The sequence below is a fragment of the Macrotis lagotis genome, chromosome X, assembly GCF_037893015.1.
Source record: "Macrotis lagotis isolate mMagLag1 chromosome X, bilby.v1.9.chrom.fasta, whole genome shotgun sequence".
Taxonomy (NCBI): Eukaryota; Metazoa; Chordata; class Mammalia; order Peramelemorphia; family Peramelidae; genus Macrotis; species Macrotis lagotis.
Window position 1 is genome coordinate 667,171,642 of NC_133666.1, and position 23,677 is coordinate 667,195,318.

At 53.4% G+C, this 23,677-nt stretch overlaps 1 protein-coding gene across 11 annotated transcripts in view; it reads left to right on the top strand.

Annotated features, from left to right (window-relative positions):
• Positions 1-23,677, top strand: part of NCOR2 (nuclear receptor corepressor 2) — a 302,271-nt gene that overhangs the window by 107,220 nt on the left and 171,374 nt on the right. For all 11 annotated transcript variants that reach the window (XM_074205397.1, XM_074205400.1, XM_074205399.1 and 8 more), the window contains exons 5-6: positions 15,546-15,725; positions 21,869-21,982. In XM_074205397.1, coding sequence (XP_074061498.1) covers positions 15,546-15,725; positions 21,869-21,982 — 294 coding nt within the window. The remainder of the gene's footprint in view (positions 1-15,545; positions 15,726-21,868; positions 21,983-23,677) is intronic.

Here is a 23,677-nt window from a genome sequence, read left to right on the forward strand (position 1 = left end):
AGTGGGCTGGGCTGGGGGTGGAGCTGCTGGCTGTGCCCCCTCCCCTGGGCTCGGGTGTGCCAGGGAGCTTAGGCGGGCAGTGCCAGGCCCAGGTGCAGGGTATGGGGGAGGCAGCTCCGCTCTGTGCGTAGGGGCGGGCTCTTAGGTTCTCTGCAGGCAGCGAGGTCAACCCAGGACAGGCTTCTCCCCGCCTCTGCGCTGCTCGGGCACATCCAACCTCCCCAGGGCTTGGCAGCCGGCTTTCAAAGGCAAGGAGAGCTCCCAGCAGCCTCCTGAATGTGCCTGGGCATCCCTGGGGGGAGGGAATCATGCCTGCCACCCCCCACCTGCCCCTTTCAGATGACCTCCCAGCTGCCTTGTCTAGACACAGCTGTTTACAGATTGTCTCACCCCTTAAAACGGGCACCCCCTCCCAGGGCAGGGCCTCCTGCACAGCAACCACCTAGGATGGGCTTGGGGGATGGATTGTGGTGGAGGGAGGGTCCCTTAGGGTGAAAGCTGGGAGGACTTTTTACAGATTGGATCCAGCTTTGTCCCCTTTTTGACTATGAAGAAATGAGGGTCTGGTGAGGCTGATGTAGCATCATGGGCCAGGGGCTCCCATGGCTGCCTCCCAGAAAGAAGGGGGTCCAGAGGATGGGCAGCCAGCTGGTTGTCTCTATTAAATGGAGTGTTTGGGGAAGAAGATGCCCTTGCCAACAATCCCACACGTTGTCTGAGCCCCTCAGGGGTGAAGGGGCTTGTCTAGGGCCTAGTGCCCATCACTATGCTTCTCCCCTCCCCTTGTCCTCCCTTTTCCTCCTTTCTCTTCACATCTTCCCCTTCCCCACCTCCCTTCTCCTCCTCCCCCTCTTCCCCACCCCCTGCACTTGCTTCACAGCCACCTGGCCCACCTGACAGCGGCTGACAAAGCCCTTTTCCTCCAAGTGTCCTTGACAGCCGAGGCTGGCACTGGTCCTTTCTGCCACAGCCTCCTGCCCAGGGGTGTTTCTGGGGGAATTGGGAAGGAGCTCTGGGCTTGACTGAGTCCTCCAGGGGCAGGATAGAGCTTGGGGGTGGAAGGGGGGGTCTCTCCAAGGCACCCCCACCTCCGATTATTTTCCTTCTTTTTCCCTTTTGTAGTGGAAGATCTGCTGTAGCAAAGGTCATGGCAAAGATAAGATTTATTTGTTGAATTAATTTGGAGCATCCCTCCCCCACCTCCCCTCCACACTCTACCATATCTACAGGTGGTGAAATGAAAACCTCTGTAAAAGAAAGGGTTGGGTCTAGACACCTTGGGTGTCACTTGTAGCTCCTGTACCCCAGGTCTTCATCTGTAAAATGGGGACAAACGAGTCCTGTCCTGCTTCTCTCTCGGGATCAGGAATAGGGAGATCTGCCAACGTGGATGACTGGCAATTGCCTCAGAGGAACCGTAGCACAAAGGTTTTTCTTTGGAGTCTGAGAGTCTGGGCTCAGACATCATCCCTCTGTCTTGTGTGTCTTTGGACAAGTCACTCACCACCACAGGCCTTAGTTTCACCATCTGTGAAATGAGGGGTTGACTAAATGACTTCTGAGGTCCTATGCCAATAGCCATGGGCCTCAATTTCCTTATCTGTAAAGTGAGGGGGTTGGACACAGTGGCCCCTGAAGTCTTCACCAGCTCTAAACCTATGATTCCATGAGTTTATCTTCCTTCCCCCCCCCCCCCCACTTACCTCTGTGTGTCTATCTTTGTCTTTGTGTCTGTCTGTGTCTTTGGGAATGTGTCTGTGTGTGTCTATGTACATGTCTGAGTCTGTCTGTGTCTGTCTATGCCTTTTTATCTGTGTCTATGTGAATGTATCTGTGAGCCTGTGTGTCTATGTGCACTCTCCCCTCTAAGCTGTGCCATTGGGGGGAAGCTTTTTATTGATCAGGGCCGCAGAGGGATGGAGCCATTGGCACCCAGAAAGCCTCTTCAGCTGAGTCCTCTCAGAAGAGTGCTTATTGCTCACTTTCCAGGGCTTGCTTTTTATTTCCTTCTGTCATCCTGGCCCCATGAACTGGGGGGCTGGAGGAAGCCGGTGGGGCCTAATGTCCCAGACCTGCTCCTGCCCCAGAGCACAGTGGCAATGGCACCGCTGCTGGTGTGACCTCAAGCATGCCCCTCGACTGCCCTGAGCCTCAGTTTCCTCATCTGTAAAATGAAGGACTAGGGCTCTGTGATTTTATAATAGGTCAGAGTTAGCATTTGTGTGCAGCATTTTGAGGTTTGAGAAGCACTTTACGGATGTTTTCTCATTTGACCTTTATCCCAGCCCTGGGGGGGGTATTATTTATTATGATTATTCTCATTTTAGAGCTGAGAGTAAAGGACTTGCCCAGGGCCACCACTCAGTTAGTTGGTGTCTGAGGCAGGGGAAAGCACTGGCAGGAAGGGAGATGGAGACATATCCATCGCGCGATCCCAGCTCCAGACCTGGAAGGGGCCTCCCAGGTCCTCTGGCCCAGCATTCTACAGAAGAGGAAACTAAGACTGAGAGACATGATGGGACTGGCCCAAGGTCCCCCGCCTACAGGTCGAGTGGCTTTCCTCAGACATCTGAGTGATCAGCTCCTTACCTAGCGTCAGCCTCGGGCTGAAGTCCTCTCTGGAAGGTCTTTTGTTAGAGGCTGATCCATGACAGAAGGGAAATCCCAGGGGCAGACCCTCAGACTAGATGAGAAACTGAGGCAGTGAAGGGAAGCCCCCAGCCTCAGGCGAGCCAGCGAGGAGGGCTGCAGCTAGTCAGGAGGGCCTCTCTCCATGGCTCCTCTCATGCCCCATGACCTTGGCCCCCGTTCTTCACTGTCCTGCCCTTGGCTCTGATGGCAGCAGCTGGGGCAGGGCAGGGTGAGGGCTCCCCACCCCCTTCTCTGGCTGTCCTAATGCTCCACAATTATGTTAAAATGCCTCTTTTTCCAAGTGGGCACAGACATTAGCTAATTAACAAGTCACCTTCAGCTGTGGCTCTGGGCGAGGTCAGAGTTGTGATCATCCTTGTGCTAATGAGGGGCGATCAGGCCGGGTCTGTGCCAGGGTCCCTGCCAGGGTCTCCAGGGTTCCTGCCTGGGGACAGGGCAGGAGCCAGAGAGAGCTACCGCAGCCAGGAGGGAGGGCCTTGTCCTTGGACAGCTCTCTAAGGTTGATGTTCTACAACCATTATCTCATCAGATCCTCACAACCATCCTGGCAGGCAGGTGCTTTTATTCTCCCCATTTTTCAGAGGAGAAAACAAGGCAGAGGTGAAGTGATTGTTGGATTTGACTTCGGGTCTTCATGATTTCAGCCTGTCCATACTGTGCTACCCAACTCTCTAGGTAGCTAGGAGGAGATGGAAGGTGTAACCTGTAGGGAGGTGATCCAAGCCCCTGGAGTTTAGAGGGGGAGGGTGATGGGGTCCGGCCTGGACTTTAGGGAAATCACTGGCAGCTCATGGGCAGATGGAACTGCTTATCTGCCCTGATGTAGAGATTCAGGCCGGTGTAAGACTTAGACCAGGACCCCTCCCTTTGAAAAAGGGCCCCAGAGGGATGGAGACAACCCAGTAGAAGGCTTGGGACCATTGCTGAAGAGGCCCGAGAGCTGTTCTTGGAGCCCCCTCCTCTGGAGTCTGGTCACTCCAGAGTCTCCCCTCCTGTACCTGCTCCTTTCCTTCCATTGGTCCATGTTCTGGAACTGAGCCCTGCACCTGGAGCGCCCAACCTCTGAACAGGTGGGCTTGTGTTTGCTCCCCTCCCTGACTCTCCTCTCCCCCCCAATTCCCCCTTCTTGAATCTGGGTTGCTGATGAGGCCTAGCCTAGTGACTGGCAGAGCTGGGAGGGGGCTCCGAATGCAGCCTAGATCAAGCCTTCCCTTGGAGATACCTAGTCTGGGCCCCTTGCCTGTGGCCAGCCCTTTCCCCAAATGTCTTCCCTTGCCTAGATGGCCAGAGGTAGGGGCAGGCCGGGGGCTCCTCACAGGAGCCCAGGCCCAGATCCCCCACTGCCAGGAAGCTGCCAGCCCTCCTCCTCCTCCTCCCTCCTTCTCTGCCAGGCTCTTTTTCCTAATCATCTTTTTTTCCCCCCACATAGAAAGCAGGATGAAATTTAAACGTTTCCAAAGAGTGACATTTCCATTTGAAAAGCTGTTCATTGAAGTGCATCTCAAGTGGGATTTGGTCTGCATCTCTCTTCTGGGGCTTTAGAAATCTCATTTCCTCTCCCTGATAATATGATGCCAAAGGAGGGAATTGGATGGGGATGTGTGCGTGTGTGTGTGTGTGTGTGTGTGTGTGTGTGTGTGTGTGTATACACATTTATTTTCTAAATAAATGAGATTATTAGGAAAGGTGCTTCATAAATCCCCCCTCTATAGTTCTCCCCCACCCCACCCTGGGCTTTGCCCTCCCAGGCCTCATTCTTCTGCAAACTCCAGCATCTCCAAGAAATCTGGTTTCTCTTCACTGCTCACCGCCTGCCTCCCTCCCCTCCCTCGCTTGCTTCTCCCACCTCCCAGTTGGATCATCTGGGGACTCAAATCACCTCCATTAGCTTCGCTTCCTCTTACAGCTAATACCACTCTTCCCTTCCCCAGCTGCTTGTCACCTGGGACTTCTCCTCTGTTGAGGAGCCTTGTCCAGGACTGGCCCGGAGCTTCCCCAGAGGGAGGGAGAGTGTGTGCGCGCTCTCTGTCTCTGTCTCTGTCTCTGTCTCTCTCTCTCTCTCTCTCTCTCTCTCTCTCTCTCTCTCTCTCTCTCTGCCTCCTTCTTTTCCTCCTTCCTTCTCCCCTCTCTCTTTCTCCCCGTCTTCCTGCTCTATCTCTCCGTCTCTCTCCCTCCTTCCTTCTTTCTCTATTTCCCCCTCCTCTTAACTCTCCTCTCTGCCCTCTCCTCTCCCTTCCTTTGTTTGCCCTTCTCTCCTTTCTCCTGTTCCCTCTTCCCCCACCCCTCTCCCCCATTTCTCAGTCTCCTGCCCATTTGACTGTCCCAAGACTTCCCCAAGCTGACCCCTGGTCTCCTCATTGAGAAGCATCCCCCGACCCGCATGCCTGCAGAGCCCGTTCCCTTTTCTCCTAGCTAATTACCTGGGTGCAACAGGTATCTCAAGGGACCCCCCTGCTCAGAGGGGCCAGCTTCTCTGCCCTGCTGGAGGCTGAGGGTTCTCTTAAACATGATTTTGGTGCGTTGTCAGGGCCCCTTTGTTTAGTGCCAGGTCATGATTTTCTGGTGTGATGCTGGCTTGTGGAGGGATGCCTTCTGTTCCCCTTTCTTCCTTTTCTGGAGAGAATAGGAGGAAAGACATCCTGACAGGGCCCTTATCCCAGCCTTGGATGGGGAGGCAGCTGAGGGACGGTGGTTTCTAGGCCTTCCTGGAGGCCTCCTGTTAGAGGCTCATGATGCCTCATCAGATGTATTGCGGAGGGTCTTCTTGCTCTGGGAGGACCCTGAGCTTGTCCCTCCCTCTGGAGGACTTTGGAGGAGAGATTTCTCTGGAACCAATGGCCTCTGTTTTCAGATTCAGGTTTCTCGAGCATCTTGGAGTCCGGAACTCAGGGGTCCCTTTGGGTTAGTCAGAGACTGTCCTTAAGCCACTTTTCTGTGTTCCTCCTGCTAGGATCACTTCAGTTGCCCACACATTTCCTGGGGGTCACTTTATGGAGATACAAAGAGGACCAGCCCCTTCCTCTCAAAGGGTTTGGAATTTACTTAGGCAGACAAGACCAGTCTCTGGATGATAACAGTGCAATGTTAGAATGTTGTGAGGCGGCAGGTGAGGTAGATGACAAGACCCAAAGCCAGTTTGGAGGTCACTTTCATCCACTGCCCCAAAGTCTGCCCTCTGGGGCTATATCGAGGCCTCTTCACACAGCTTCCCGTCAGTGATTTGAGCAGCCAGATGCCATCCCCCGGGGCTGAAGTCCCCTCCAGATGGAGGGAGCTTTCCCCTTGACCCCAGGGTCAGCCAGTCTCTTTGAAACTTTCCCTCATTGCTCCTGGAAACCGGAACATATCTGTTCTCTTCCCTGAGATGGTCTAAAATTGTGTTGGTCGATCCACCCCCAAGCTCTTGTTTATTGAGTGCTGTGCAGTCTGGGGACACTAAGTAAAAGGAAGACCCACCAGCCGGTGCATGTGTGTATGGTGCATGTATGTATTCTAGCATGTGGATATCATTGTATATTCTAATATGTCTGTGTATGCACATGACATACACAAACATATCTGTTCACCAAGCTACACAGTCCTTGGGGTGGAGGCTGGGAACAGACTTAGGAATGCCTCTCAGAGAAGGGACCTTGGATCTGGAAGGTTTTGAAAGACCTGGGTGATAAGGGAGAGCCCTCCGGGACTGGGCAAAGCCCTGGTGAGGGGGCACTGAAGCGTCACAGTAGAGGAACAAGCATCATGGTGGGGGAGAGTTCATATGGGAACTGTGGGGAGTGGTGTGAGGAGGAGACTGGGAAGGCTAGCCGGGTGCGTGTTGCCACCTGAGGATTGCATTTTGTTCTCGTAGATAATGGGGAGCTGTTGCGGTGGATTGAGGGGTGACAGACTCAGATCCGTGGGGCTGTGGATCCACTTTCTTTGGGTAGTTCTGTGGAGGCTAACTTTCCAAGTTCCCTCCTCCCATTTGGAACTTGGGTAGAAGTGGGAGCACATGGTAGGATGGAAGGAGGCCTGGGCCGGAGGGATGGAAGGAACCATGTTGATTAAGCTCTTGTTGCTGCTGCTGTTTGTCTGGAAGAAGATTGTGACATCAGGGAGGTGATGCCATGATGTGCCAGTGACTTGGATTTGAGTGTATGTGGGGGGCTATGCTGAGCCCCCAGCCTTACCTTCTCCTCTGGAGCTATTTGGTCCAGTGGACAGACCCAGATTGGGCCAACCAGAGAGGGCCCCTGCAGTGGAGACTCTCCACTTGACCGAGGCCATGCCCATGCAGTGATTAAGGCTCACAAGATGCCAGGCTGTCCTGGGTTTTGTTTCTGATTCTCCCATTAGCCCCCTAAGACCTGGGTCAGGGCCTTCTCCACACAGAGACTCATTTTCCTTCAGTGTAGAATAAAGAGTTTGGAGGGTGTGCTCTGGACGACCCCTTGGGAGGAGTCCGTGTCCCAGGAGAGGAGTCGGGTGGCCTGGCAGTGAATCCAGCTCCCAGTTGGGATCTTCCTGTCCCTTCAAACCCTCTCTGCCTTGGTAGGATGACTATTAAATCCAGGCCAGCCCAAGACCCACTTAGTAACACCTGCTGGGCTCCAGATCCACCCCAGAAATACAGTGGGAAGCCCCAAATTTGCCTTCATGGAAAGCTTTTCTTCGGGGGGGAGGAACGAACCCTCAAACTTGCTAAATGGAGGAGGGATGGGGAGGGGGCTGAGGAGGGGGAGCTTTTCAGGCCTCAAGGAGCCTGGACATGGAGCCATGTTGTTTCTCTCCCCCTTCTTTGGGCTCCGTGCCCCTCATCCTGTCAGAGGGGGGCATTGGAGACATCTGGAGAATCAGCCTTCATCTCCACACAGCAGCCAGAACATGGCAGTCCTGCTGGTCTTGGGCAGATAGCCCCTTAAAAGCCTCAGTGGTATTTATTCCTGGGGCTGCCAGATGCAAATACTCCTCCCTAAAGAAGTTTGGGGACTGCCTGCTGGCTCCAGCTGCCATTTGGGATCTGCCCCCTATGGGATGCCCCCTCTTCTTCCCCATTCCCACGCTCCTCCCACTTCTGCCCTGCCCCCATCCTCTCGTTATCCCACAAATCACATAGTAATAAGGTCAGCGATAAACAGGAACTACAGTAGCTGATAAGGGCTTATAAAAACAAATCACACGAAGCCAAGTAATTACCAGCAAAGGATCACCTTGAGAAATGAAGTAATTGTTTTCCTTTCCCGAGCCCGAGGGCTGCTTCTGTGGCTGTGACTTCAGGTTAATATCTTGGATTTGCTCTTCTCTGCAGGGGCTTTACCGGGACACCTGGTTTTTGGGGGGGCTCGATCTTTGGGGTTACCTCCCTTCCCCGGGGCCCTGCTGGGTGACTGGTTCTGGGCAGAATGGTGGGATGGAGACCTTGGCTTTTAGGGGGTTAGCTGGAAAGAATCTGGTTCGTGGCCAACTGTGCGGGTTGTCAACTGTTAAGAGCTTCTGACAGCTGTCGTTGGTCCCTGGGAGGGCAGCCAACTTGCCTTTCTCCCCATCAATCCATAATATCATGTCTCTCATAGTAAAGAGATAGGGTCTTCCTTAAGGTGGGATTGGAACTGGGGAGGGATAAAGGGAGAGGTAACTTGGCAAGCTCCACTGACTTTTTCCTTTTTGGGGGGGAATAGATTTTTTTAAAATGGATATCTTGTTTTTATACGGCCTGTTTCTCCTCTCCATGACCCTGTAAGAAAGCCTTCCCATAGAGCAAAAAATTGTTAAAAAAGAAGAGACAAAAAGATTCAGCAACACAATTAAAAAATTATCTGGGGTTTTGTGCAATGGTCCAGGTCCACATGGGTGGGGCCCTCCAGCCTCCAGAGGAGCGAGGGGATGGGGGTTTCTCATAGTTCTCATTGGGGTCAAGCTTGTTCTTTGTAGTGCCCAGTGGTCAGGTGGACAGAGAGCCCGGCCTTGAGCCAGGAAGGCACGCTTCCATATCCAGCCTCAGACCCTTCCTAAGACCCCGGGCAAGTCGTCTAATGTTTGCCTCAGTTTCCTCAACTGTAAGATGGAGATAATCAATGATGCCTCCCTCCCAGGGTTGTCATCAGAGATCCGATGATAACTCCAGTGCTCAGCACAGCGTCTGACAAGCATGAGGGGTTTAATAGATTCTTCTCCCCCACCCTTCTCCGTTCTGAGACCCTTCAGCTCCTGAAGCCCCGACCCTGTGAGCTCCGAGGGGTCTTGGAACCTTTGCTTCCTCCTGAGATCTAAAATAAGGAGCTGCTCTGAGATGACTCACTTATTTTTCTTTCCTAATGAAGTGGGTGTGTCTTCTCTGCCCTTTCCCAACCCATTAACTCTGTCCTCCCGCCATTTTTTTTTCAGCATAAACCATTTGAACATTTTTTTTTTCCTTTTTTGCTTTTCTATGAATTTCCCTGATTCCTCCAAGCTGCCTCTTGGGCTTAGCTGATCCAGGCTCTGGGAGGGGCCGGGGGCTGACGGGAGAGATGTGTGGGAGCAGGAAGAGGCAGGGAGGGCTTTGGGGAATCTCGCTGTAAAATCGGCAATTTGTTCTAGGAATGTGTTTTTGGTTTCTCAGCTTGCCAGGGCTGCAACGTTTTCGTAATTGGCCCTCCCTCATGGAAACATCTGGTGAAGGAGGCCACAGCTGGGCCGACCTGGCGAGGCCCCCAGGAGCTCTGGGAAGAGAGCTGGCCCTGCTGCGCCCCTGAAGTCTAAGGAGAGCCGGCAGGGCCTCATTTACATGGGCATGCATTACTTGGGGAGGAAGACCCCCACACCAGAGCTGATTCTTCACTATCAGCGGTATTTTAGACTTGGATTTTTATGACCTGATTTCTTTTCCATTAACTCCCTTTCCCTCTGGAACCCATTTTGCAACCTTCTGGTTTTGAGGGAAGCTATCTAACTTACCAGTGAGGGGTCCCTCCTGTTCTCTGACCCTTGAATTTAGAGTTAGAGGTTTGCTACTTTACCACCTTTTGAACTTTGGGTGAGCCCTTCAACCTTGCAAGGCCTCAGTTTCCCCATCTGCTCGATGAGGGGGTTGGCCTTGAGTACTTCCAAGGTCCCTTGCAGCTTCAGATGGATTAAATCTTAATTGTTGGCTTTATAGAGTAGCCAGGAGAACTTTTATTTTTCCCTCTTGGAGAGTCTGGGAGAGTCTAGTAAGGCTGCTTCTGACTAGGAGCTTTATGGTGGCTGGTAGCTTGTCTCCAATGGCAAGGCTCTCTAACCCACGGCGCGGTGGGCCCCAGCTTCCTCGGAACAACACCTAGAATTTGATGGCTCTGAGGAGATAGGCCGGAGGCTTAGATCTCCAGCCTTCTCACCAGATTCATCTTGTTTTGCCTTGCCTTTGCCAGGCTGGGGCCAAGCAGAGTGGACAGGGCAGAAACCTTAGAGTCCTTCTCAGAGAAGGACTCTATCGAGCCCTACTTGTCGGGCACCATTTTAGCTTCTCTCTGACTCTGAAAGGATGCTTGTTCCCGAGTCCACTGGGGTGGACAAACCCTGACTCTGGTCGGTGGACACAGTGTGAGTGAAGCCTAGCTGACGAAGAATCTTTGGCCTCCTTTTCTGAAGGTGGTGGTGTCAGAACAGTCTCCTGGGTAGAGGCTCCTTTCTGTCCCCAGTTGTGCACTCTTCCTCTCCTTTGACCTCCTCAAAGGTTCCAAAACCCCACTGAGAGTTATTGACCATGGTTGTCTGGAAGGGGCTGGGGCAGAGAATGAGGCTGTCGGGGCCTGCAGAGGAGAAAAAACATTTCTGACGTGGTCTGGGTTTGGTTTGGAGCAGTATTCTTAAAACCATTTTGGTCTCAGGATCCTTTACCCCCACAGAGGACCCTGCCAAAGACTTTTGTTTATTGAGGCTCCATCTATCAGTATTACTAGAAAGTAAAAATCTTATTGTCATTATGAAAATAGTCTTACCCTCAAAGACCCCTTGGGGGTCCCCAGACCTTATTTTGAAAATCACCAGAGAATCATTCTTGAATGGGTATACATCATGTGATGCCATCCTAGGCTCTACCACTCTGTTGTGTTTGCTGATGGGAAGGATACAAAACTGAGCAAGGGTGGGGTGGGATCCTGCCCTCCCATAGGCAACATGGTAGAAAGAATGCTGGACTCCACGTCAGAAAAGTCTTGGATTCAACTTCCTTCTTGCAATTCAGGATCCTGGATCAGACCTTGGCCATCATTCACTGCAACCCCCTTCCTTTCACCCATAAGGAAGCCAGAGAGCGGAATGACCTGCAAGATCTTTGGAGCCATAGGGGATGAGTGGCAATGGGGACCTGTGCTCTCTGACTCCAGACCAAGTGCTCTTCCTTCCGTCATCATCCCACCTGCTGGCTCTCTGAACCCTGAGCTTCTTTTCTCTTGCCTAGATGAGACCCATGGAACTCGGAGCCACCAGCCCGGACCTGGCGTGTCTGACAGGGCTCACGGGGACCACGCTGTGGAGGCACTGTCAGCTCCTCCAAAGGATATTCCAGTCACATTGTGCCATCCTTAATTTTAAAAACATTTTTATCCTGTTTTTCAAACCTTTAAAATTTTTACATATATTCATTTCCTTCCTTCTCTACTTAGTAAATTAGGAAAAAGCAGTCCCCCATGTCTAGAAGAAGGGAGGAAATTGCATTTTTCTGAACTCCTTCCCATCATGCTACTAAACTCTTATCTTTTTGTCCATTTTCACTGTTGTAGTACTCCTCCATGGACAGACATACACATGTATGTAAATGTATGAGTTTTGGCTTCTCGGCTCGACTTTGTTTTCTTTGCATCAGTTCGTATAAATCTTCTGGTGCTTTTCTGAATTCTCCGTAGTCATTATTTCTTATGACACTGTGACATCCTATTTACACTCCACAATTTGTTTAGCTGTTACAGGGCATCAATTTTAGTTGTTCCATTTCCATGAATTCACTGAGCTCCTGTCCAGAATTCCCCCTTCCCTTCTGGTTGTGGGGGAAGGCAGCAGCCAGGACAGTCATGCCCCCTCCTCCCAGGCTATGGGGGAAGGCAGCAGCTAGGACAGTTGTTCCCCCTCCTCTCTTTTCACCCCTATCATACAGACCATCATTCCTATGGGAGCCGCCTTGGATTACTCTGGGGCTCTTTCATGCTTTTCCCACTAGGTTAAGACCCAGGACCAAGATCCCTGCCTCCCTCCAACCTGCTTTCTCTTCCCACAGCCAGGACTAAGGTCAGTGTTCTTTGTCCACAGGGTTCTGATGCAGGGCCATGTGGCTCTGGTTCTTCAGAGATAAGGGCGGTCCTTGGCCTCCAGCATCTCTTTCTCCCTGAGCCCAAGGTCCGAGAGCTTTCCCCTTCTCCAAATGTGTCTCACTGCTGTTCCGTGTTAGTCCCATTTCCCAGATAGGTACTAGGAGGCCAAAGGAGACATAAGCCCATGATGTGCCAGGGAGAAGAGAGGTCAAGAGGTTGGCACCCTGTGCTTGACCAGGCAGGGGAGCCTGACTATGCTCTGTGGACGATAAGCAAGTGGCAGACGGGAATTGGCAGGGATTTCCCATTCATCCCAGAAACCTCTCTGGTGCCTGCCACCCTGGGGTTGGTGCCAACATAGCTCACCCGCGGGTGAGCTACTCACCATATCAGCATCTGCTCAGGAAATCATGCCCAGATCCTCACTGGGGTCATTGATGACTTTTGCCTTTCAGGCCGATAGGGACAAGGGCTGGAGTTGGGGGGGGGCACCCACCTGTTATTGGTGGGAAGCCCCCAAACTCTCCTGGCCGGGGTCCAGTGATTGGAGAGGGAGGGAGGGAGAAAGTCACAGGATGTCGCCCACAGCCAGGCTGGGGCTCTTGGAAGACTCTGGGAACGCCAGTTGGTCCTGGAAAAGAATGCCAACCTTATGTCCTCCCTTGGCCAACTGCTCTATGGTAGAACCCGAGGGGCCGGTATGAACCTCCGCTTGAGCTTCCTCAGCCCCAAGAGGAGCAGCTTCCCCAGCTTGGAGCAGGGCTCAGGTTACCTGCAGGCCTTCTCTCTACCCTCCCTGCCCAGGCCCCCCCCAGAGATAGGAAGCAGGGCAAAGGAGGAGATGGGGTGGCCCACCCTGCAGGATCAAATGGGCAGAGCCACCTGGGCTGGAGGTCCACAACAGCCTACCCGGGGAGGGGGGCAGGATGCACCAATGAGTCAGGAGACCAGGAAAAGGAAGGCTATGGCCTTGAGGGGGCAGTTCTCAACTGATCCTCGGACCCTGTGATCTGAGTTCAAGTCTTTTGGCTTGAATCTGCTACTTACTATCTTGGACATCTGTTGCAAGCTGCCTTATGTCCCTGGGACTCAGTTTCCTCATCCATTAAATGAGGGTTCAGAAGAGCCAGATTTCTGATCCTGTCCTCCCTGGGTCCTCAGTGTGAATCCTGGCTCAGCTGCTCCCATGTGTGAAGGTGGGCACCCCATGAAAACTTACTCTTGGGGCCTCATTTTCTCATCTGTGAAATGGGGGGAGCACACCGGATGGTCTCCAAGCCCCCGTCCTAACTCTCCACCTTACAGCTTGTGATCCTAAGCTGGGAATAAGAACGATCAGTCGGCGATTGTGCATTTGATAATCGTTGCCTCCTAGTACTGTCTGCTGGCCCCTCCGCTGGTGCCTGGGCAGAGAGGGCCAAAAAGTGGAGGAGTCCTTACCCCAAAGAGCTTCTATCAGCTAGGGGCATGTGAGCAAGCGGGTCCCCAAAGTCTCAGTGTGGCTTCCACAATATTGGACTCCTCCTGATCATTAAGTCAGCACCACTGGTGAGGGTGCTGGTGATGGTGGTGCTGCTGGCATGGTGAGAAGCACGTTTCACTTATTCATTCCTCACGACAACCCCCCATAGACCCCTCCCCCTTTACAGATGAGGAAACTGAGGCAAACAGGAATAAGTGATTAAATGTTAGAGTGAATAAATGTCGGAGGCTGGATTTGAACTTGGGCCTAGATCATCCAGTATCTGGTCTCCTCTGCCTCTCTGGGATGCCTCACTTGTGTCCAGACCTTGCGTTGGGAGTGTTTGGCGCATTGGAAGTGTTGGGTAAGGGATGCCAGGAGCAGGAGCACATCATCCGATGGCCCTAGAGAAGCCTTGACCTGAGTGGCCCAGCTTGATGGGGGCTCTCTGCCCCGTGACTCTGTCTGGCACCTGCTTCCTTCTTGCCTCCATCTGTTCTCATCCTTCCTGTGTGGAGAGGGACTCCTCAGCCTCTGATTGCTCCCGGCATTCTCCCTGGCTCCAGGTTGCCCCATTCCGGCTGGCACCATTGGGTTGGTGGTCTGGAAACTCCTCAAGGACGAGGACCATATTGTACTCTGGTATCCTCTAGTGGGCTCTGCATGTGGCCCAGGATTAAATCACCGAGCACCTATTAAGTGCCTACTGTGAGCCTGGGCTAAGTGTTGGTTCTGTGACCCAGATGATTCCTTCACCTGGCCACCACCCCATCTCCTAAGGGGAGGACAGTCATTGTGTGTGTGTGTGTGTGTGTGTGTAGGGGGGCACGGAGAACCTTCTCCTGCCTCCATGCCTTTGCCCAGGCTTTGTCTCACATGTTCCTTTCTCATCTCAAGGCGCCACTGGCTTCTACGTTGCTGCTGTCCTGGTTGCTTCCCTCCCCCAAGTTCTGGCTTTATCTTTATTGTGTATGTTTGTTAGTGGATGGAGCTCTGGCCTGGAGTCAGGAAGTCTGAGATCAGGTTAGACCCCAGACCCCGGGCCGTTGTGTGGCCCTGGGGATGAGACGTTTTACCCGCTGCGCCTGCTATGCCTGTTTCCGTCACCTCCTTGTTGTGAGCATCAAATGAGACAGAGTTTTGAAAGTGCCTCAACAGCCTTAAATGGGAGCTAGTTTTTATGTCTTTTTAAAATATTTTACTTATTATTATATAACTATATAATATAATCACATGTGATCTACTAATATAATTAATTATACAATATAATAATTATGATGTAATACTGTTATTTATGTAAACGTTGCCTGTTTGACCCCCAGAAAGTTCCTTGAGGGAACTGCTTCATTTTTGTCCTTTTCAGCCTGGAGTGGACGTTCTAAAAATATTTGTTAAACTGAGGAGAATTAATTTAGGGTCTATCCTCAGGGTGGACACCAGAGAGAGAGAGGAGGAGAGAGGAGAGAGAGAGAGAGAGAGAGAGAGAGAGAGAGGAGAGAGGAGAGAGGAGAGAGAGAGAGAGAGAGTTATGAATGTGTGTTGTGTGTGTGTGTGTGTGTGTGTGTGTGTGTGTGTGTGTGGTGTGTGAGACAGCCGATAGGGGTGGTGGGAACCATGGTCAGGCTTCCTCATCTCTTAGCGCCCCCTCCCCACCTTGGTTCCCCCTTGCCCACCCACCCCCAGTTCAGATGGACATCCCTGGAGGTGACAGTATCTTTCCTTGCATGGATGTTTCTTTGGCTTCAGACCCCAGCCCCGGGCTGGGCCGAACCTCTGGGTGCGTGAGCATCTCCTCATTACTGTCAGTGGCGGCAGCATCCTCCCCCACCCTCCTGGGCAGAGGTTTAAGAGGGTGAGCCTAGAGAGCAGAGCAGCCTGGCCACCCTCCCCAGGGTTTTTCTTGAACAGTACAAGGTGCCAGCCTAAAGACCCCAGGACCATGTTTGGATTCAGGGCAGTTCATGGGGAGGAGTGTGGGCCTCTGGAATGGAAAGCCTTGGGTTCAAATCCTGCCTGGGTGACCTTGGGAAAGTCCCTTCCCTGTAGGCCTCTGTTTGCTTTACTAAAGTGGCCAGGGATGGGACAGGGAGGGGAGTTAGCTGGGGGTCCCGTGTCCTTTGGGGCACTAGATATGGTGATCAGAGGCTGCCCAGGTGACCCCCTGCTTATTTTCCCTCCGGCAGGACCGAGGTCTCACGGGCAAGCTGGAGCCAGTGTCGCCGGCGAGCCCCACTCACCCTGACTCGGAGTTGGACCTCCTGCCACCCCGCCTGTCCAAGGAGGAGCTGATCCAGAACATGGACCGTGTGGACCGGGAGATCACCATGGTGGAGCAGCAGATCTCCAAGCTGAAGAAGAAGCAGGTAAGGGGGCTCCCAGAACCTTGGGCAGAGGGCCAGGGGTTCACTTCTTCCATGTCCTCTTCCAGGGGATGTATCTTCTAGGCCAACCTTGCCCATGGATTTGATGTGAGATGGGGGGGAGGGCAAAGCTGTTTCCCTCTCGAGGCCTCAGTTTCCATTTGATAAAACGAAGGTGCATCTGGTTGGTCAAAGTTCTGAGTTCCGAGGCCCCTTCCCAGCTCTGCCATCCCGTTCCGAGGTCTCTCCTGTTCTGATGCCCCTCCCTCCCACCCTACCATCATGTCCCTTTCTCAGGGCCAGCGGCCCTGGGGCAGAGAACAGGAATGAGACGTGGGGTCCGCACCTTCCCCAGAGAGCCAGTGTTCCCATTCTGGAAGCGGTGAGAGAGCCTGAGCAGGCCGTGCCCAGGAACACCAGGCTACCAGGGCAGCTCCAGCTTCTCTGGTCCTTGCGCCCTCAGGATGCAGAGCTGGCCTGGCTCATCCTTCAGCGCTCCTTTCCCAGAGAGCTCGCTGGTTTTTTGTTCCACCAGTTAATTAATCCTAGGCACCTGCTCCTGGTGGTATCAGAGGAGCTGAGGCCATGAGGGCCTGGGGGGGAGGGGAAGGGGCTTCATGGAGGTTGGTGTCTGCGGCTTCTGTGCGGGCCAGAAACGAGGGGAGGCCGGAGGCGGCCCAGGCCTGTGCATGATGGGCCCCCAGCCCTGCACCTGAGCCCAGAGGAGAGTAGAGGGAGAGGAGTCTGCCCTCTCCCCGCTCTCTCTGGCCTGTTCCCTTTCACTTTTTTTAGGTTGTTTTTTTTTTTTAAGCAAGGCAATGGAGTTAAGTGGCTTGCCCAAGGCCACACAGCCAGGTAATTATTAAGCATCTGAAGTCAGATTTGAACTCAGGTCCTCCCAACTCCAGGGCCAGTGCTCTATCCACTACACCACCTAGTTGCCCCTCCCTTTGACATTGACTGGTAGTTCAAGGCATAATTTATGAAGCCTCAGATGTTGAGGGGCATTCCAGAAAGGAGCCAATGATCTTGCCCAGCCTTTATGTCCTACATCTGAGGAAACTGAGGCACAGCCATGTTCCTCCAGGGGACCCCAGGGAGCCCTCGAGACGCAGGGAACTGACCGCAGTCCCAGCTCTGGCAGCCTCCCCTGGACCCCCGAGACTCCATCCCTTCCTCCACAGCCTCCTCTGCCCTCCTAGCTTTCTCCCCACTGGCATGAAGGCTAATGGCACCTGCTAGCTCACCCCTGTGGCTGGCCACCGCCTGTCACCGGGCTCCCTCTCTTCTCAGCTGACCTGGGCAGTGTCCACCCTCGCAGCCCCTCCTGTGTGGGACAGAATAACCCCTCCCCCTTCTGCTCTTCCCTGCCCCCATCACCTTCCCTTTCTCCTGACTCAGGGTTTCTCCCATTTCACAGATGAGGAGACTGAGGCAGGCAGGCCCAGTGGCCTGGCCTATCTGGGGTGGAGAGAGCATGGGCACGAGACCCCCTCCCAAGGGTCAGCCCCTGCCTCAGTGCGGTTAGAACGTCTCAGAACCATAGAGTGTGGGCGCCAGGAAAGCATTTAGAACCTAGAACCTCCTCTGGGAGATGTGTCCTCCTTCAGACAGGGAACGCCAGGGCTGGGAGGCAGAGGATGGTTCTAGGGCAGCGCCAGGCTGGGCTGGGGAAGGGGAGTGACTCGTTCAAGGCAATGCCAGAGCTCAACTCGTGGGGAACGCTCAGAATGGGGGGTCACAGAGAAGGACAGGGCCCCAGGGTGGTGAGGCGCTGGGCTGTGCCTCCTGCAGATCCAGCCTTGGGGTTTACAGATGAGGGAATGCAGCCAGGCGTGGGGAAGTTGTGATGGGGATGCCGGGGGGAAACCGGGTCATGAGGCCATGCAGTGTGTGCCCCCCCCCCAGCTCTTCCAAAGGAGAAGAGGGAAAGGGCCAAATAAGAAGCATCCTTCTCCTTGAGCCTCACAGGGGAACACAAGGGCCATTGTGCTGGGTCCATTCTTCCCCTCCCCGCCCCCTGCTGTTCTGTCCCTGGGAGGCCCCTCTGATAATTAAATCCATTGCTAGGCAGGGCTGGGCCTGGGAGCTTCCAGAAGGACCCGGGAGCCTGCTGTTGGGATTGGCTGGGCCGCCAGAGCTGGGGGAGCCTGCGGATGTTGGGGGGGGTCTGGGGAGCTTGAAGCTTGTCTTTCCTGAACCCCCCCCCATTTAGGCAGCTGTTTCCTTTTTCATTCAGGGGCTGTTTTCTGTTCTTGTGAGCAGCCTCCCCTGCCCCATCCTGAGCTAGGGAGGGACAATTGGAGCCCCTTCCTTCTGGGAACCCAACCAAGACTTACCTCCTCCGGAGACACAGACACACACACCACACAGACACAGACACACACACACACACACACACACACACACACACACACACACACAGACACACACTACACACACACACATGCACACACAGACACACACACCACAGACACAAACCACACACACCATGCACACACAGACACACGGAGATAACACACCACACATATGCACACAGACACAAACCACACACACCATGCACACACAGACACACGCACCACAAACACACACACACACACACACACACACACACACACACACCCTCCTAACACACACCCTCTAATATCCCCCACACCCCCAGCCCCAAATGAGGCTCCACCTAACCCCTCTTCTCCAGAGTTAGCCCTCTGGCCCATGCTCTCTCCCCTGGAACTGCTGTCCTTCTGGGGCAGGGTGGGTCTCCGGCCCTCTACCCCACCCCCCACTCCCCCACCCTGGCCCATGCCCGGCCTGGCAGGATCTGAACTCCACCCTGCAGGTTCAGCCCACTTGCTGGTGGACCAGCAGCGCCGCCTGTTGGCCAGTTAGAAGAGCCAAGCTCCCCCTCTTTTCTTGTCAAGGGGAGCAGGGTCACTCCCTCTTGCTTTTCAGCCCCAGAAGCATTTTGAGGCCTCCCTGCATTTTGTCCCATTCCTGTGGCTCCTGGCCCTGAGGGCTGCTCTTGGTGAGGGTCTGGGCCCCCTGCCCATCGGGGAGCCTCAGGCCTTTCTCTTCAGTTCTACTGCCTTCCCTGCGGAGCTCCCCCTCCCCACACCCCCATTCTACCCCTAGCCCTGGGCATTTATTCTGAATTGTTTTCTCTAAGTGTCCCCTCAGGAATAGAATGTGAACTTCTCGTGGGCAGCGGCATCTCCCTTCTTGGCATGTCCTGGCTGTGAGACCCTGGGCCAGCCACTGCGTCTCCAAGGCCTGCACAGAGAAAGGAATCCTCCTTAGGCCAGTCTATATCTCAGAAATAAAGCTGCCTCTCCAGGTGTTTTTCAACTTTTAGGATTCTTTTCTGTGCTCCCCTGGAAGGGAGATGGGGGCTCAGAGAAGTGGGAAAGGTAGAGGATGCCAGCAGAAATGATGAGGAGAACGCAGATTTGAAGGTTTGCCAGCCCTTCACTCACTAGCCCATTTGGTCCTCACTGTAACCTTTTGAAGTAGTTACCCCCATTTTACAGATGGAGGAACTGGGTAGAGATGGGGGTCGAGGCAGGTTTCACTCTCCCTGTTTTCAGCTCTCGGTCCAACGCCGTCCTCTTCAGCCACCTGACTTGTATCACAGAGCAGAAAAATCCGTGGCAGGGAATGCAGTTTGGCCAGCGAGGGAGGGGACCCCCTGACTTCCTAGGGCCTCTGGATGTGCCCGACAGTTCTTGCCTTCTTGTTTTTATTCTCTGTAGATTTCTCTCCCTCTCCCCACCCCCACCCCTCACTCAAAAACTTCTTGGGGTCAGCTTTGCTCAAGTCAGGCAGATAATTTCCTGGGGTAGCAGCCGTCGCTCCAATTGCACCGATTATTAATTGCAATTTATTACACCGCGGAGAGATGGGAAAGGGATACGCTAATTCAGGTCAGCATTAAAGTTTTAATTAGGTTCACATTTGGGGGCTCTTAATAGGTTGCCTCTAATGAGCCCCCTTGAACAAGCAAGTCTTAATTTCCTATTTGGCCACCAAATTCTCTGGCGTAATTAATTAGGATGGTAACAAGCCCCACTGTACTTCCTAACATTTTTTCCATTTCCTGAAGACCCTTGCATAACATGATGCCCGGGCTCTGGGAAGCCCTGTCCTTGCCCAGGCAGGGTTTCTAGAAGATTCCTTCCTTCCCTGGCTTCTGGGGGGGGTGTATTTGAGAAGAGAGAGAGCAGCCAAGTGGGGAGCCTGGTGCTGAGGAGCCAGAAAGCCCATGGGACTGAGGGAGGGGGTCCTCTCGACCTTGTAGGATGAGCAAAGGACAGTTGTAGGATGGGGTCTCAAAGGGACGCAGAGATGGGAGGCTGACCCGGATGACCCTGAAATGACCTCCAGCAGAGAAGGAGGCCCGTTGGGTTATTTCTCCACTTGGCAGTGGCCCTCCACTGTCGCACGCAACCGATTTTTCCCAAGCTATGGCAGGTGCGGAGGAGCTGGGTGGGCTTCCTGCTGCCACCCCCCCCGCCAAAGATTCTGGTTTCCTAGGGAATAATGTAGGAGCCCAAGAGAGGCTCAGACAGTGGATGGTGGGAAGAGGTTGTGGCCGGCCTTGCAGAGGGGCCTGGGGGCTGGTTCCGTTTGTGATTTACTGCACCCTGGCCAGTGCATCACAGACTGCAGATATAAATACAGGCTGATCCTTACCTCAGCCCTGGGAGCTAGGGGCTATTCTGCCATTACATTAGCAAATGAGGAGACTGAGGCTAAGAGACAAGAAGTACCTTGCCCATAGTCACACAGTCCATGCCTGAGGCTGGATTTGAACTCAGGTCTTCCTGTCTATGGGGCTCTCAAAAATGGAGCTTCTTCTCTTACCCCCCAGGATGGTGCTTTGAAGGAAGATAGATTCTGTGTGGTGGAGGAAGTGAGTGGAGAGAGAGAGTATACCCAGCGTCCGGCCTGGGCAAAGGCCAGGAGGTGGGAGCTGGACTTGAGGAGGTTCACTGTTTGAGTCCCATCAACATCTTAATCCCCAGCCCTTGTAAATCCAGTTCCTTACACAGTTCCATGTGCTAGTCTGTAGAAAGCAATTAATAGAAATGTGTTCTCTGACCGGAGGCCTCTTGGCTATGCCTTTGTACTGCCCCTATGACTGTATTTTGATTTTCCATAAATATAGAGATAACATTTGCTCCTACTATGGCCAAGGGTTGCTATAAAATTCAAGAGAAACAATATATACAATTTTTTTTAAAATCTTAAGTTCTAAATTCTCTCCCTCTGTCTCCTCCCCCCTCATAGAGAAGGCAAGAAATTTAATTTATAGGGGTGGCTAGGTGGCACAGTGGATAGAGCACCAGCGCTGGAGTCAGGAGGACCTGAGTTCAGATCCAGCCTCAGATACTTAATAATGATCTAGCTGTGCGGCCTTGGGCAAGCCACTTAACCCCATTGCCTTGCAGAAATCTTAAAAGAAAAAGAAATTTAATGTATATACATGTGAAGTCATGTAAAACATTTCCATATTAGCCACGCTGCAAAAAGGAAACACTAAAAAACAACAAACCAACCAGACACATACAGTCACACACACACACACACACACACACACACACACACACACACACACACAAAAGAAAAATCAAGTAAAAAAAGTCTGCTTGGATCTGCATTCAGACTCTGGTAGCTCTTTCTCATCCTAAGTCTTCCAGGATTGTCTTAGATCATACAGAAATCTCTGGAGGGCTTAGAGTGTGTTATAAACATAAGCTTTTATTATTAACCATAATTTTAAAAAAAACCTCTCTAGTTTAAACCCCCCCCCCCACTGTCTGCGGGGCTGGCGTTCCCCTTCCCCTTGGAGAGTCCTTCAAACTCCCAAGGTCCCTGTGTCCACGGCTGGCAGTCGGGCTGACATCAATCCCAATCAATCCTGTGGTCAGTCCCTGGACTTATCTCCCATCTGAGTCCTCCGATGACTCAGAGGAAATGGTTAGTGGCTTCACTTCCTCATCCTTGGCGGGAGGAGGAAGAGGGGCATCTTTTTCTCTCTCTGCCGACCTGTCACCCGCATGTCTTCAGGGTATCTTTTCTCCTGCCCTGGAGCCAGATGCTCAGTGTCTGTCCCCCCCCCCCCCCCCCCCCCCCCCCGTCCCCTGTAGCAACAGCTAGAAGAGGAAGCCGCCAAGCCCCCGGAACCCGAGAAGCCAGTGTCCCCTCCGCCGATCGAGTCCAAACACCGCAGCCTGGTCCAGATCATCTATGATGAGAACCGAGTAAGTGAGCTGTGGGACCATTGGGTGGGGGTGGGGGGAGAGCTGGAGACCATCAGGAAGAACTCCGGATGGCCGGGCTGTGGGTGGGTGTCAGCCTTCATCTAAAGGTTGTTAGATTTGTTAGGGAGGATGGTTCAAACGATGAGGACCTGGACTGAGGGGCGGTCATGCCTTCTAACGTACCCACTTTTCCTATCCTCGTGAAATCCTGAGCCTGGTTTGGGCATCCCTTTCTTGTATATTGGGGAAGTTGGCGGGGGGAGGGATCTGTGTCACAATGTGCCTTCCTGGCTGTGTCCCAGGCCTGGGATGCTCTTCCCCCTTCCCCTTTCTGAAGGTCTCCTAAGACCCAGCCGACTGTCCCCCCCCCCACTTTGGGAGAGCAAATGAAATTATGACTGAGTGAGTTGTTTGAAATTCAAGCTATCGTTCCCATGTCTTGGCTTGATCAGGATACTTGCTTCCGTAAGAACTACAGCTAGGACGTTTTGTCTTCATCAATTCCCCTGTTGGGGTTTTCCCCCGCTGACTTGTGTCTTCAGAGTCGTTCTCGGGTGCTTGCCCCCATTGGGTGGGGAGCTCCTGGAGGGGAGAGCTTGTTCTTTGCCTCCTGGTTATATCCCCAGCAGCTCTCACAGTGCCTGCTCCATAGTAGGTGCTTCATAAATGCTCATTGACCCATGACTGATTGATGGACTGACTGCTGAGTGCTGAGGATGAGCAGTCCTTGGAGGCAGGAACAGTTCCTGCTCATCCAGTCTGTTCTAGTGGGCGAGAACCCAAGGACACATAGAAGTGTGTGCAGAATTGGAGAAGGCAGAATAGCCGCCTCTAGGGCCCCTCTGAGAAGGTGTCATCCTATCGAGATACATCGACCTCTTCTGTCTGCTTTGGCTCCTGGCTTTCTGAGGGTCTGTTTTTAAGGGGGGAGGGTGTAGGCTGGGGGGCTGGGGTTGGTGGCCCAGCCCTGGTCTCTGAGAAGGCCTTCGGTCCATGCTCACTGACCATCCCTTACCGTCACTGAGATGGAACAGCAGAGCTGAGGTCATGGACCTCCAGTAGACTAAAGAACTGGGAAGTGGGAGGTTTGGAGAGAGTCGAGGTACAGGGGAAAGTGTGAGCAACGCGCTGGCTTCCCTGTTTCAGGAACTGAGGGACCAGGAGGTGGCACCCCCCCACCCCCTAGACTTCCACAATCTGGATCTGGTGACACATTTGAAAATGAGTGGGTGCTTAGGAATGGCGGCAGAAGGGGAGTCTAGAGGCAGTCGTGGGGGACAGGGAACATCCTGGCACAGCGAGCGGCACGGGCATCTGGAGTGCTCTGGGAGGTAGATGCCCCTTTGGAGGCAGGCCCACTGTGGGGGCTGGGCCCGCAGGCCACCATCTCTGGCCCTGCCTGGGGATCGGTGCCCCCTCTGACCTTGCTCTCTTGAAAGGCAGAATGGAAGGCTCTAGCACCCAGCCCTTGTGCTTGGAAGTGAACTCTTAGCTCTGCTATTTCTGTGTGGAAGTCATGGGAATCCCCACGCCCTGTGGTTTTTGGCTGCTGCCCGGAGGAATAGGGCTTGGGTCATCTTCCTCCCAGCGGCCTCTGACCCCTCCCACGGAGCACAGGCAGCTGGCCACATTCAGACAGTAGTGAGGGTTCAGAAAGCAGCCTCCCTGAGATTTCACTTGAGCCTTAGAATAACT